General features: G+C 41.9%; 1 protein-coding gene across 1 annotated transcript; it reads left to right on the plus strand.

The window, feature by feature from the left end:
• Nucleotides 1-2,558: 2,558 nt before the first annotated feature.
• LOC142257091 (uncharacterized) lies at nucleotides 2,559-6,402 on the plus strand. Its single transcript, XM_075329171.1, has 4 exons — nucleotides 2,559-2,678; nucleotides 2,760-2,827; nucleotides 3,029-3,131; nucleotides 4,142-6,402. Exons 1-4 carry the CDS (start codon nucleotides 2,594-2,596, stop codon nucleotides 5,830-5,832), a joined length of 1,947 nt encoding a protein of 648 aa, XP_075185286.1. The 5' UTR covers nucleotides 2,559-2,593; the 3' UTR covers nucleotides 5,833-6,402.
• Nucleotides 6,403-14,662: the final 8,260 nt, after the last annotated feature.

Genomic DNA, 14,662 nt, shown 5'->3' on the forward strand with positions numbered 1-14,662 from the left:
GCACTACACATGGGGGAGAGAGAGCGACAGACCTCGCACTACACGTGGAGAAGAGAGAGCGACAGACCCCACACTACACATGAGGGAGAGAGAGCGACAGACCCCGCACTACACATGGGGGGGAGAGAGAACGACAGACCCCGCACTACACATGGGGGAGAGAGAGCGACAGACCCCGCATTACACATGGAGGAGAGAGCGACAGACCCCGCACTACACATGGAGGAGAGCGACAGACCCCGCACTACACATGGGGGAGAGAGAGCGACAGACCCCGCACTACACATGGGGGAGAGAGAGCGACAGACCCTGCACTACACATGGAGGAGAGAGAGCGACAGACCCCGCAATACACATGAGGGAGAGAGAGCGACAGACCCCGCACTACACATGGGGGAGAGAGCGACAGACCCCGCACTACACATGGGGGAGAGAGAGAGCGACAGACCCCGCACTACACATGGAGGAGAGAGAGCGACAGACCCCGCACTACACATGGAGGAGAGCGACAGACCCCACACTACACATGGAGGAGAGAGAGCGACAGACCCCGCACTACACATGGGGGAGAGAGCGACAGACCCCGCACTACACATGGGGGAGAGAGCGACAGACCCTGCACTACACATGGGGGAGAGAGCGACAGACCCTGCACTACACATGGGGGAGAGAGAGAGCGACAGACCCCGCACTACACATGAGGGAGAGAGAGCGACAGACCCCGCACTACACATGGAGGAGAGAGCGACAGACCCCGCAATACACATGGGGGAGAGAGAGCGACAGACCCAGCACTACACATGGGGGAGAGAGAGCGACAGACCCTGCACTACACATGGGGAGAAAGATAGCGACAGACCCCGCACTACACATGGGGGGGAGAGAGCGACAGACCCTGCACTACACATGGGGGAGAGAGCGACAGACCCCGCAATACACATGAGGGAGAGAGAGCGACAGACCCCGCAATACACGAGGGAGAGAGAGCGACAGACCCTGCACTACACATGAGGGAGAGAGAGCGACCGACCCCGCACTACATATAAAGCCCCTACCGTCTTACAAGACAGCTTTACTTCTGTTTTGTTGGTGCTTTTCTCCCATCCCCTACTGTCTTCAGGTTCTTCCATATTTGCTTAGGATTAATGTCAGGACTTTGACCTGTAGATTCTAAAACTGTAACTGCAGCCAATCAGCTCTGTTTTAATCTCACTTCCTTCAAAATGAAATTGACATTGGGAGGGTGTAAGATCAGCAGCAGTTGCAATTTCCTCCAGATGGCAGTTTTCTCTGAAAGAAGTTCATTTTAAGTGGCCCATTATCTGGAACTGATTGGCTGTGGGGCTCTTATATGTGACGTAACAGTGATGTTTTTTGATACCTGGTATCAGTGATGAATGCAGGCTGTTTTTATTATACATAGAGGAGTACAGTAATTGAACAGGAGTTGTTTGAGTAGGTAATGTGAGAAAGGCCTTTAGTTGCTTAGAGGATTCCTTGGGTTCCTTTGTGACCTCATGAAATATTATACTTGCTCTTAGAGTAATTTTTGTTGGTGGTCAAGTGGTGAAAACACTGGAATTTCGCCTTTTGCTAATCCCAAAGGTTCATTTACTTAGCAACTCACAGACAATTGTGTATTGGAATATTTTACTCATTTACAAAATGACAAAATTATAACATTTTTGACATTTATTTCATTTCATTTTTAATCTAATTTTAGAACTGAAAATCTGATGTAAATTTAAGTTAAATTTAAGCAGAAATATTTAAAATTCTGATGAGTTCACAAACTTTTATGTATAGCTGTATCCCCTCAAATGTTTCACGTTACTATCTTTAGGTAATATTTTGTTTTATTACTTCTTGAGGTTTTTTACCATCTTCTGATCCTCTTTGCAATAAAGAATCTTCTGTTGATTTTTTTCTAAATAAAGTTTTCCTGATTGACCCAAGAAAGATGAATAAGGACAAAGACCAAATTATGGAGAAGATATTAAACCTGAGTCTGGAGATAATCTTCCATCTTACTGGAGAGGTGAGAGGTTCTGATGTCATTACATTACATCAATATCTATGGGAATAACAGAGGATATGACCGGGGAGGTGAGAGGTTCTGATGTCACCACATTACATCATTATCTATGGGAATAACAGAGGATATGACCGGGGAGGTGAGAGGTTCTGATGTCACCACATTACATCATTATCTATGGGAATAACAGAGGATATGACCGGGGAGGTGATGGACTCTGGAAATGTCTGTAGTGATATTATTAATGTCTCCACACTCAGGATTACACAGTAGTGAAGACCTCTAGTGATCGCTGTCAGGCCCCTGTGTCTGAAGGACGGGGAGGAATCCTGAGCCCAATCCCGGGGCCTCCGCCTCACTCCCGGATACATGAAGATATCAATGACCAGAAGATTCTAGAACTCACCAACAAGATGCTGGAGCTGCTGACTGGAGAGGTGACACTGCTGGGAATGCTTGGACATTAAACATGACGGCACTGGAGGATTCTGGGTGAGGACGGTATCATTGTATTGTCAGGTTCCTATAAGGTGTCAGGACGTCACCGTCTATTTCTCCATGGAGGAGTGGGAGTATCTAGAAGGACACAAGGAGCGGTACAAGGAGGTGATGATGGAGGAGCCCCAGCCCCGCACATCACCAGGTAATAGACAGGACTGAATACACCCGGCCTATAATTATCTGTATGTAATAATGATGTCCGTCCTGTCTGTGTCTCCTGCAGGTCTCTCCAGTACGAGGACGACCCCAGAGAGATGTCCCGCTCCTCCTCCTCCTCCACAGGATCCTCAGGTAGATGGAGATCTCCCCTATGAGGTGTAGACTGCTGTGACCTCCTTGTGTTCAGTCTTGTTTTCTCCTCCAGTATTAGATGTGTTATACTTGTGTAATGAGAGCGGTGGAGACGGCAGGATCACAGCTGACCACAGACCTCACATGTCCGGATCTTATCTCCATTATTCCCGGGGACTTTTACAATATTTTGTTTTGCAGCTTTTGGATCCGGATAAAGATCTGCACATTATTATTGTTCCAGAGAGAAATGTGAGGGGCGATCAGCGGAGTAAAAAGGAGATTCCTACAGATCACCGCCCCGGTGAGTACAGACCGCAGAATTACGCACACAAGTCACACATTCCTCTCGTTCACCAAATAACAAAGTATTTTTTACACTCCTTTTTCTTTACGTTTTTTCAGCAGTATATTAACTCTTTAATCCAAAATAGGAATTCAATTTCAATGCAAATGTGTTTTCGATACAGGTGATAACACAGGAAGCGCCTTTAGGTTATACATGAAAAATACAGCTGATGGAAAACTAAATCTATATGCAAGCGGAAAATACCACGAAAAAATTTACTTAATTTGTTCTTTTTTTTCACCCATAATATCATACAGCTATTAAAAATATGATCGTGAAATACAGTGGCTTCATCAGGTGCTATTAGATTGTAGGTAGATCCATTTTTTATATCTAACAAAAGCATGGGTGAAACCTAAATTGGAAGTTCTCTGTCCACCTCCCCCTTGTCTTCAGATATGGTTGGCTAAATTTGCTTCTTTATTTTTTTATCTCGCCATGGGTTGATTACTTTTATTTACAGTGTTTTTATCACTCTATTTCTCCACCATGCATGGTTGTTCTATTCTGACCAATATCGCTGTTGCCACTTCATTTTTGAGTGATATTCCATTATTATTAGTGGGGGTATTGTTGTTCTTTATTTTGTTTGTTTGTTCCAACTTCATATTTGTATGAATTATTTTGGTTTAGTCTTGTTCATTATTTTGAGCTGAAATGTTATCATACACACCTTTATTATTTTTTAATTGTTTTTAATCCTTTTGTTTTATTTGTTATCTTTTGATCATAGTAAAGTTTCATTTTTTTGCCCCTTATGTAGGACAGCCATCGATACTGGTCTTGTGGTACTAACTATGAGATGTTAATCCATATTATTATCAACTAATGCGATTTCTTTTTGGAATTGTAGATGAGTCATCTTGTTAATAAGACCATGTTTATCTTGGCAGTACAACTGATACTACAATCAGAGCCAAAGTGTATATTACAAAGATTTACAAAATCTGTTTTTTTTTTGACAGATGTTTGTGGTATTATACTGAATACTTATGAAGAGCAAGTCCCAGATATAGCCTCAGCCCTTCATACCCAAGATTTGTCATCCTATGTCATTAAACGATCTCCTGATTCCCCACAGAATGTTGAGCATAATGAAAGTCACTTAAGAGGCATTCAGTATCAAGTAGCTCACACAGGGGAGAAGCCATATTCATGCCTAGAATGTGGGAAATTTTTTACTGAGAATTCATCTCTGGTTGACCATCAGAAAACTCACATAGAGGGTAAGCCTATTTTGTGTTTAGAATGTGGGAAATATTATAACAGTAAATCAAGTCTTGATGAACATTTAAGAACTCATCACACAGGGGAAAAGCCGTATTCATGTCCAGAATGTGAGAAATGTTTCAGTCAGGAATCAGATCTTGTTAAACATCAAATAATTCACACGGGGGAGAAGCCATTTTTTTGTACCCAATGCGGAAAGTATTTTAGAAAAAAGTCAACTCTAATTGTACATCAAAGAACTCACACAGGGAAGAAACCATTTTCCTGTTTAGAATGTGGGAAATGTTTTAATTTGAAATCAGTTCTTGTTAACCATGAAAGAATTCACACTGGGGAGAAGCCATTTACTTGTACCTTTTGTCGAAAGTGTTTTAGACAAAAGACAACTCTTGCTGATCATCAAAGAACTCACACAGGGGAGAAGCCATTTCCTTGTTCAGAATGTGAGAAATGTTTTACTTGGAAATCAGATCTTGTTAACCATAAAAGAATTCACACAGGGGAAAAGCCATTTTCTTGTAACGAATGTGGAAAGTGTTTCAGGCAAAAGTCAACTCTATTTGCTCATCAGATAATTCACAGGAAAAAACCATTTTCATGTCAGGTATGTGGAAAATGTTTTACCCACGAAGCATATCTTTTTGAGCATCAAAAAACTCACACAGGGGAGGAGCCAATATCATGTTCAGAATGTGGGAAATGTTTTAATCGGAAATCACAGCTTGTTGTACATCTAAAAACTCACACCGAAGAGAAGCCATTTTCTTGTTCAGAATGTGGAAAAGGCTTTGATCACAAATACAGTTTTGTTAGACATCTAAGAATTCATACAGAGGAGAAGCCATTTTCATGTAATCTATGTGGGAAATCGTTTACTCAGAATTCATATCTAGTTGATCATCAAAAAACTCACACGGGGACTAAGGCTATTTTATGTTTAGAATGTGGGAAAAGTTATAGCAGTAAATCAAGTCTTGATGTACATATAAGAACTCATCACAAAGGGGAGAAGCCGTATTCATGTACAGAATGTGCAAAATGTTTTACTCGAAAATCAGTACTTGCTGCACATATAAAAACTCACACAGGGGAGAAACCATTTTCTTGTTCAGAATGTAGGAAATGTTTTACCCACAAGTCAGATCTTGTCAGACATCAAAGAATTCACACAGGGGAAAAGCCGTTCTCTTGTAACCTATGTGGAAAGTGTTTTATACAAAAGTCATCTCTAATTGCACATCAGATATCTCACACCGCAAAACCATTTTCATGTCCAGAATGTGGAAAATGTTTTACTTTGGAATCACAGCTTAATGTACATATAAAAAGTCACAGAGGGGAGAAGCCATTTTCATGCTCAGAATGTGGAAGATGTTTTTTTCACAAATCCGCTTTTGTTAGACATCTGAGTATTCATACAGGGTAGAATCCAGTTTACTCTATGTAAAAAGCGTTTTAACTGCTTCTGATTGCACAGCAAAAAGCTCACACCAATCATAGCTTTAAAAAACCTACACAGGGAAACAGCCATTTTCTTTATTGTTTTATTGAGAAATGGTGCAAGAAATGATATGACAGATACTTTCAACCTAAAGTCCAATTTCATAAAAGATATGATGATTATGAAATATTGGCAACTGTCAATAAACATGTTATCCCAGTAGCAAATAACATCTATGTAGACTTATGATTAAGGACTCTTTCTTGTTTTTATGCTGAAGTTCGAAACGCGTAAAGCTCCCATGGATTAACTACGTTTTTTGGTCTTCACGGATGATGTTTTTTAATATTTCTAAATAAAGACTGTAATGATTTTATCCTAAGAAGAAGTTGTGCCGGATCCTTTCCTCTCTCCTTTCTACATGCTAGTATATGGGCTTGTCTTTTGTTGTCTTTTTGATGGTACGATATCTCCTTAGAATCTGGGTTGTTCGATAGAAAGCTTGTCGGTATATTGTGTCTATATACGACTATATATACGACTTTGTGAAATTTGTTAGCACACTTTGTATTAAAATTTGTTATGAAATTTGTGTGCACTTTGTATTTTCTGTTTCCTTTCTCCCATGGCGGTATCTGAAACAGGATCCACCCGTAAGGATACGAAACCAATGCTTTATTGGTTTCCTGTCTTTAGAGAGGGAACCTACATCCTTGATTCCTCAGGGAGATGGGTTTACTATTTTCTGAAGCACTAGCTGCCGCTTCAGTCATCTCTACCCCTCTCGACTGTGGACAAGCTTCCCTAGTTGGTCGGTGGCAGCTCATTGTCCTGGATGAGCCAGGGTGGGGAGCTGCAGCACTTCCAGGTTGGAAATGCATCAGTAAACTTTATGTAAGCACACATGTATGTGCACTAGGCCTGCCGGAAGCATGTCATCACGTTGATGTCCACCCATGTCTTGATGAAGTCATAGGCCTGCACTTATTACCAGATTAGAAGTACAGGACTATGAAGCTGAAGAAAACGATGGATGAAAGTGTTTTTTGGGGTTTTCCAGTCTATCTCTCATGCTTCTGTCGATGACTTGTGGCCTGTGTTGGTTGTATCATTCAGGAGTGAAAATGGATGATACAACAACTGTACTCCCGCGCTGTCCCGTCCTAATTCCCCGGCGGGGACGCCGGCACACTTACCCTTCCAGCTACCCAGTGGTAGCTTCCATGTCCCTGTCCCCTGCCTTCCAGGGCCTGCACATGCCATGCAGGTCTCCTGAGAGAGCACTTAGGGCGCGTGCCCTAACCCGAAAGTATGTATTTAAGGCATCCGCACCCCATGGGAGATGCTTGGGCAATGTGGTCTATCATTGAACACAAGTTGTTAGTTGTCAGGTCACATTCCTGTGTGCTGTACCTGTAGCTGTCTGCTAACACATATCTGTGTCCTAGTATACACTGTATCTGCTGCACTTGTCTGTACAAGCCGTGCCCTCTGTACCTGCTGTACCTGCTGTACTATCCATACCCGCTATACTAGCTTAACCTGCTACACCGTCAGTACCTTTAATTCCAGCTGTAGCAGCTACAACTGCTGTTTCAGCTAAATCCTACATCCCTGCTGATCCCAGTCATCCATGCCATGTTGGCAGCTCCTGTCTTCATCAAAGACTGTACCTGTCTACACCTTTGCCCGTACCGGTATTCCCTACCCCTGGGGTCAGCTGTTGCAGTACTGTGTCTCCCTGAGTAGCACCTGGTGGCTACCTTCCAGCGCAAGTCTACCCTCCATCAGTGGCTCTAGTGAAAACGAGGTAGTCGCTTAGTGACGCCCATCAGGTCAAGCCTGTGCTGCCGTCCAGTGGGTCCACTCCCACTTGTGTCAAGGTCAGAATGACGATGATGATGAGACTCAAAGGATCTCTTGATATCCGGCTGCTGCTTCTAATTAAAATGTCATGTGTGCACGCGAGAATGAAAAATAACTGCACAGCAAAGTCAGTTATGTCTATTTCCATGACCGGCTCTTGACCAAGTGTGTTCTTTATTGTTTGAAAGAGACTCTAGACCAAACAGTAAGGGGGTGTGAACAAAAGTTTTAGTCCAATCAAGTATCGTAAGTCAGGGCTTCATGACGTAGAGAGATCTGCATATTCTCCGTTGATTGGTCAGTCTAGACTCCAGGAATTTCTCTTTGTCCATCTGTCTTGGGTGTAAACCAGGAAATGGTGGCCATTTTCAAGCTATACATATAGTATATACTGAGTCTAAGGAAAATACACTGAATATGCAATATACATATATACATGTTAGTAAGAAACAAAAGCATTCACAAATATGTGAGTTAGTTCACATCTACTGAACTATATAACTGAGTCTATGAAATGGCTGAATTAAGTATTTTTGGATACTCAATTCTTTATCCTCAACAGTCCCCCCTAAAGACTTACTTCTGCCATTTCTGAATTCTAAGGGTACTGTGTTCCCTTAGGAAGAGAGGTAGAAAGATCTGTTGAAAAACCTGCCTAACTGAACGTTGAAACATGGGCGGAAAGGGGAAAGGGGTTTTCTTCACCGGTTTGAGACCAAGGACTCCTAGGCGAGTCCTCACCCTTTGTAGTTGGACTTTCCCATGTCTTAAGGTTCTCTAAGTCCTCTCTTCTAACTGTTCTGGCAATGCTGGTCTAAGACTATACAGGGTTTTCTGAAAAGGATAAGTATGAGCAGAACGCTCAGTGCAGCTCTGGTTGATTAACCCTTCTACAATGCGAGATGTGGATCCATAGATTTTTCTGCGGTTGGATCAGCTCCTCTAATATTGACTCATGTCTCTTTCTCGCTTGTCCTTTAGGATCAATCAGTCTCCTGACTGGAGACCATATGCTAATAGCTCTGATTTAAGATCTGGAATTAGAGAATACACCCGTTTATCACACTATTCAGTCAATTATATAAAAATATATATGTCTATGCTAAACCAAAAAACATCTTACATAAGGACCTGTTTATTGCAAAAAGAAAACAAAACATATACATTTTGTACACGATTTACTAGTTTCCACTTTTCTATAAAATATACACTTTTTGTAAACACATTTTTCTTTACATACCACCTTCATGTGCTTCTCAACAATAATGTCGTTTTCTGCACTGGAATGCCTCTGACCAAACCTGGAGAGAAATTTACACAACACGCACAGACTTGCATACAACATGCTCATGATATACATCTATAATCAGTTTGCAGTCTCTAAGAATGGGTAGAGCAGGTGCAGGGTGTTTCTACGGACTCTTTACAGTTTTTTTCTCACTTCGTTCTAGGCACTTGTCTCACAAGACTGGGTGAATCTGCCCACCTGGGTACTGAACCCGGTGTCACCAAAGCACACACTGACAATTGTCTTTCACAGATGTCACCTGGGCCATCATTAAGAAGAGCTCTCATGGCAGAGAAAGCTTACCACCCTTTGTCCACAGACCTTCCTCAGTCAGCTGGCTCCCTGCATGTCACAGTCCATTCCTTGTTGTTTTGCTTGTTCCTGTAGGGATTTAAGAACACAAGGAGTGACAGAAGTCACTGACGTGACCAATGTCACCAAGGCATGGTCGGTATTGGTGAAAGACTCTCAACTCTAGGCCCGTTCACTGCTTCTTGGTCAGCTGCACCTGTGCAAGGATCTCCATCCGAATCCATCAGCTCAGATCTAGACTTTCTTTTCGGCATACCTAATTCATTTGACAACAGGAAAAAATCTACAACCTACATACACCTCTAAAGACTCTTACCCACTCCTGTTCTACCCATCTAGAGAGGGCATTTAATGCATCACTGTCTCCTGTATCAATAGGATTGGAGGGAGTGGTCGAATTTAGACTACCTCATGTGGTGTAAACAGCAGCATATCCAGTGCAGAATCGACCACCATCTGGTTTCATCTATAAAAACAAAAACTAAAAAATATACATTAGATCATTCTTATAACTTCATCTCTGATCATAATACAGTTAGTGGTCATCTATACTTCACATGACTGAGAATACTAAATAAATAAACAAACAAATAAACAAATAAACATATAAGACAAGACTTTCCTATTTCAGTTAACAGATATACCTCATAGTAATCTAATAAACATAACCTATGGGAAAAAGGTCAGCTTCAAAACCTATCTAATATGCCTGCTGCGCCCTCCAAGAAACTGGAGAATATAATTAATACCTTATTCCCCCCTTGTTTAATTGTTTATTTACCAATATGGCAAAATTCAGCATTTTTATACTGGTATTCCCTAAAAGAAAAGATAAAACAGCAGGTAATAAATTAGCCACATACTAAAACCTAAAATGAACAAACACTAAAAGTAACGTACATCTCAGAACACTATACATTACTGGGAAATTTTAAAAACCTTACAATAAACACTGTATCCATAAAGAAAAGAAAAACCTTTCATAGTAGAAACGACTGAGACATGATGAAATGACAGCTGTGACTGGGCGACTAACTGGCAAAAAATATATGAATGGTTTAGAAATAATCGTAAAAACAGAAAAGGTGATAGAGTCACAAAATAAAAATATATTGTTCAAATAAATCGCCATTAAGCACAAAACAACACAAATTATATCGCACATCCCATGAAATCTAATATTCCCTATTCTGGTATAAACAGCAAACTAAAAATGTGAAATCCTGAACTCTAAGGGTTAAACCAAACTCACGTCACTATTGGGGAAAGACACATTCCATTCTTACTTCTTAAAAGTGAAAAAGGAAGGAGGAAAAAAAACTCATCCTTTGTTATAACAAAAACATAGCAGGGAACACATCCATTACCCATATCTACATTGAATACATTATACATTTTTCCTAATTCCTTTTTTACAAATAAATTTGATACATTTTGACATCAGTAGGGGTAAGTCGTTTACAATTTTTGTTTTAAATTAACTAACATAATACAAAGATATATATATTTACCTTCCTCTATTTTATTTTATGATATAATGCTGCAGGACTTCTAAAATACCAATTAATTTTATGTGAACAGATCTATTTCCACATCATTTCTGTAAAAATTTCACTTATCTTTGACTTGCATTTATGGGATAACTGAGTAAACAAATATACAATTTATACTTATTCAAATGTGTTAGTCATATATACCAGAGAACACCTCCCACCGGGGATGGGTGGAGAGCTTTGAACAAAGAGCCATTGCGAGGGGTGTGGCTTATGAGGTGTACTGCCATCAGTGGGTGTAGCAAGACGGCTGCCACAGGAAGTTCCAGGCACCTGACTTCCGGGTGCAGCATCCATGTTGTGACTCCCTGGGTGTACTGGGAGTGGCTGGAACTACGTAGTAAACCAGGGATACTTTAGTGCCTGTAAATTTGCATTCCAGCATACAAAGGAGAGATATGATTAGCACCAGATATAATGACTTCTAGAGAAGAACAATAAGGCACCGCTAGAGAAAAACATTTAGTGATTCTACAAACAGCAACACACAGTGAATGAGGTCTTTGTTCTTCATTATAAACTCACTACAGATTAATCTGAACTTCAATACATGGGTTGCAGCCTGCCATCTAGTGGTAGTCCAACGATATTACACAACTTTTTTGCAATCCTTTATATTTTTCCCGTTTTTTGTAACTAGGGCGACAGCGTTCTCAGCTTCTACTAAAAACAACATATTTATCTTTTGAACAGAGTATACAGTGCTTAATTGGATCGGCCGTTCCAATGGAGTCCTTTCTCGTCTCGTCCGCGTTTGTAACACGCTGACAGTGACTCGCGTCTAATACACATGAGAATCCGCTAACTCCAGCACCCTTACCTCAACTAAAGTGAGTTCCTTTCCTGCCTCGTTATGAAGACCTACCTGCTCATAACAGTGGCTCACGTTTAAAACGCAGAGGAATACGCTAAATCCACTTTAAGTTAACAGAACCCTTCCCGCCTCGTTTATTATCTATCCAACATTCAACATTCAACATTCAACATTTAATATTTAATATTCAATATTTAATATCTGATGTTTAATATCTAACAAACAGTGGCTGTGTCCGCAACACAGGGGAATCGCTAGTTCTCATACTTCTGTTCAAAAACAAACAAGTTAAAAAAACTGAAAAATGCATGAACCCGTTAATTTCTCTCAAATCCAAACTAAAATAACACTTGTTTTTCTTTCAAATCATTACAACTCTGCTTGCTTTACGATACAAAGGCTGCAGTCACCTCCACTGACCCCTCCTCTCTCCAAAGAGCTGCGCTGTTTTGTCTCTGCCTGTTCACTCCTCCACCCCCCTTGTTTGTCAGCTAAAAGGCAGCAGAGACCGAGCTGTGTAATATGATCTCCGCTCTGTCTCAAGCAGCTGGTGGACATATGGCCCCCACCTTTTTGCTTCCTCTGAGTGTAAGAATGTAAAGATGTAGCTGCTTCTGCTCCCCCCTCGCATTCTTTGTTCTCAATAGAAAGACTGTCATGGATATCCCTGGGCTCTAACAGACCCCCCCCCTGCTTTCTTTGTCTAAGAGGCTGCAGACACAGAACAAAGACAACAGCTCCTTAGCCTCCATTTTCTCTCCCTCCGTGAACAATAACAGACAATTAACTCTCCGAGAACCAAACAGAGAAACCACAAGCCTGACCAACTATACACTTTATACAAATAAAAACAGCTACTCAAGAAAAAGCCCCCCATTTCTAATTACAGACAGCCGGATACTTTACAACCTACCCCTAGCCCCTATGGGGACTGGGTCCTTCTAGCCCACCGGCGGGTGACAGTCACACCGTTAGGTCTCCGGTGCACTACCATTCTCCGGACTAGTGACCACCCACTTTCGCCAGGTGTCTCTCGAACCACAGGTAAAACAGCACACACAATGTATATGATGGTTACCTGCGAAATGAAGGGTGATCAATCCTATCAAGCGACACCTGGATACTTGTGGAGTAGCCCCCAGACGTCCGGAAAATGGAAGCTCTGACTCACCCTTTACGGTAGTCCCATCTGGGGTGCCAGCTGTCAAGGTCAGAATGACGATGATGATGAGACTCAAAGGATCTCTTGATATCCGGCTGCTGCTTCTAATTAAAATGTCATGTGTGCACGCGAGAATGAAAAATAACTGCACGGCAAAGTCAGTTATGTCTATCTCCATGACCGGCTCTTGACCAAGTGTGTTCTTTATTGTTTGAAAGAGACTCTAGACCAAACAGTAAGGGGGTGTGAACAAAAGTTTTAGTCCAATCAAGTATCGTAAGTCAGGGCTTCATGACGTAGAGAGATCTGCATATTCTCCGTTGATTGGTCAGTCTAGACTCCAGGAATTTCTCTTTGTCCATCTGTCTTGGGTGTAAACCAGGAAATGGTGGCCATTTTCAAGCTATACATATAGTATATACTGAGTCTAAGGAAAATACACTGAATATGCAATATACATATATACATGTTAGTAAGAAACAAAAGCATTCACAAATATGTGAGTTAGTTCACATCTACTGAACTATATAACTGAGTCTATGAAATGGCTGAATTAAGTATTTTTGGATACTCAATTCTTTATCCTCAACACTTGCACCAGCGAGTATTATAGTTAAAGCAGAATCACATTGGCGTATGACTCGCAGAAGTGCAATGCGAGAAAAATCTCGCATTGCGCTCGGCCCCATTTAAGACAATACAGCAGCTCACGTCTGCGAGTTTTTCCTCAGCCCTAATCGGACTGAGGAAAAACAATTGCATCATGCGATTGTCTGTGAGTCATAAAGTCTATGGGTGCAAGTGAAACATCGGACTGCACTCGGATGTCATCCAAGTGCAGTGTGACATACGCACAGGTTGACAATGGAGGAGAGGGAGAGATCAATCTCTTTCCTCTGCAGCCGTGATTCGATCAAACTTATTCCGACAGTATGCGCCACTACGGCAGCATGTCCAGCTCCAAGCTCCAATCCTCATTTGTCTGTTCCTCCATGGTTTTACGGTGTCCCCAAGCAATGCAGCGGATTCATAAATCAATGCTCCTTGCACTTTGAACTTTTGTCTCATTTCTTTTCGGACAAGGCCAAAGTGACCTGCATAATGTCGCACATGACCAGCGAGGCCCTTGCTCTTGGATCAATCCATTATAGGAAAAAAGTGATCCTGTCATTTTGGACCTGACAACTTTCCTTGGGGTGTTCCGCAAGGTATTCGATGTACAGGGTCAAGTTTCCTCTGCAGTTCCATAGACATCCCCAGGGAAGTCTCACTGTAAACCAATATGCCATCTGTTTCCGTACCTTGTTCTCCAAACTCGGATGGACTAATAAGGCGCTGTGGCTGCATTTTGGGAAGGTCTGTCCAGAAAAATCAAGGACAACCTGGCAGGTTGTGCTGTGCCTTCTTCGATTGACTTGGTATCTCTGGCTATCCGCATTGATCTCAGGTTCTAAGAACGTTCCAGTGAGGCGAACCGAGAAAGGAGATTGTTGCGCCTGGTTCCTACTTACAAGAGACCCATCATGCTGAGATCCGTGATTCCCCCTGCTTTCTCTGAGTGCATGAAGGTAGATAATGTGAACTTGGCAAAGCCTGGCCGGGAGGACTGTTGCACTGCAGATGGAAGCTTCTACTGCGTAAATCCTACTCACCTGATCCGTTTCTGTCCCTTGAAGCTGGGAAACTTCCAAGCCTAGGGTCCATAGGAGAGGCTACCCTAGGTGAGAGAAAGTCCTCTCTGCCCTTATCCATATCCGTGTCCATATCCAGTGGGAACACCTGATTCATCGAGTTGGCCAATCTGGACTCGCCAGGAACTT

The sequence above is a fragment of the Anomaloglossus baeobatrachus genome, chromosome 1, assembly GCF_048569485.1.
Source record: "Anomaloglossus baeobatrachus isolate aAnoBae1 chromosome 1, aAnoBae1.hap1, whole genome shotgun sequence".
Classification (NCBI taxonomy): Eukaryota; Metazoa; Chordata; class Amphibia; order Anura; family Aromobatidae; genus Anomaloglossus; species Anomaloglossus baeobatrachus.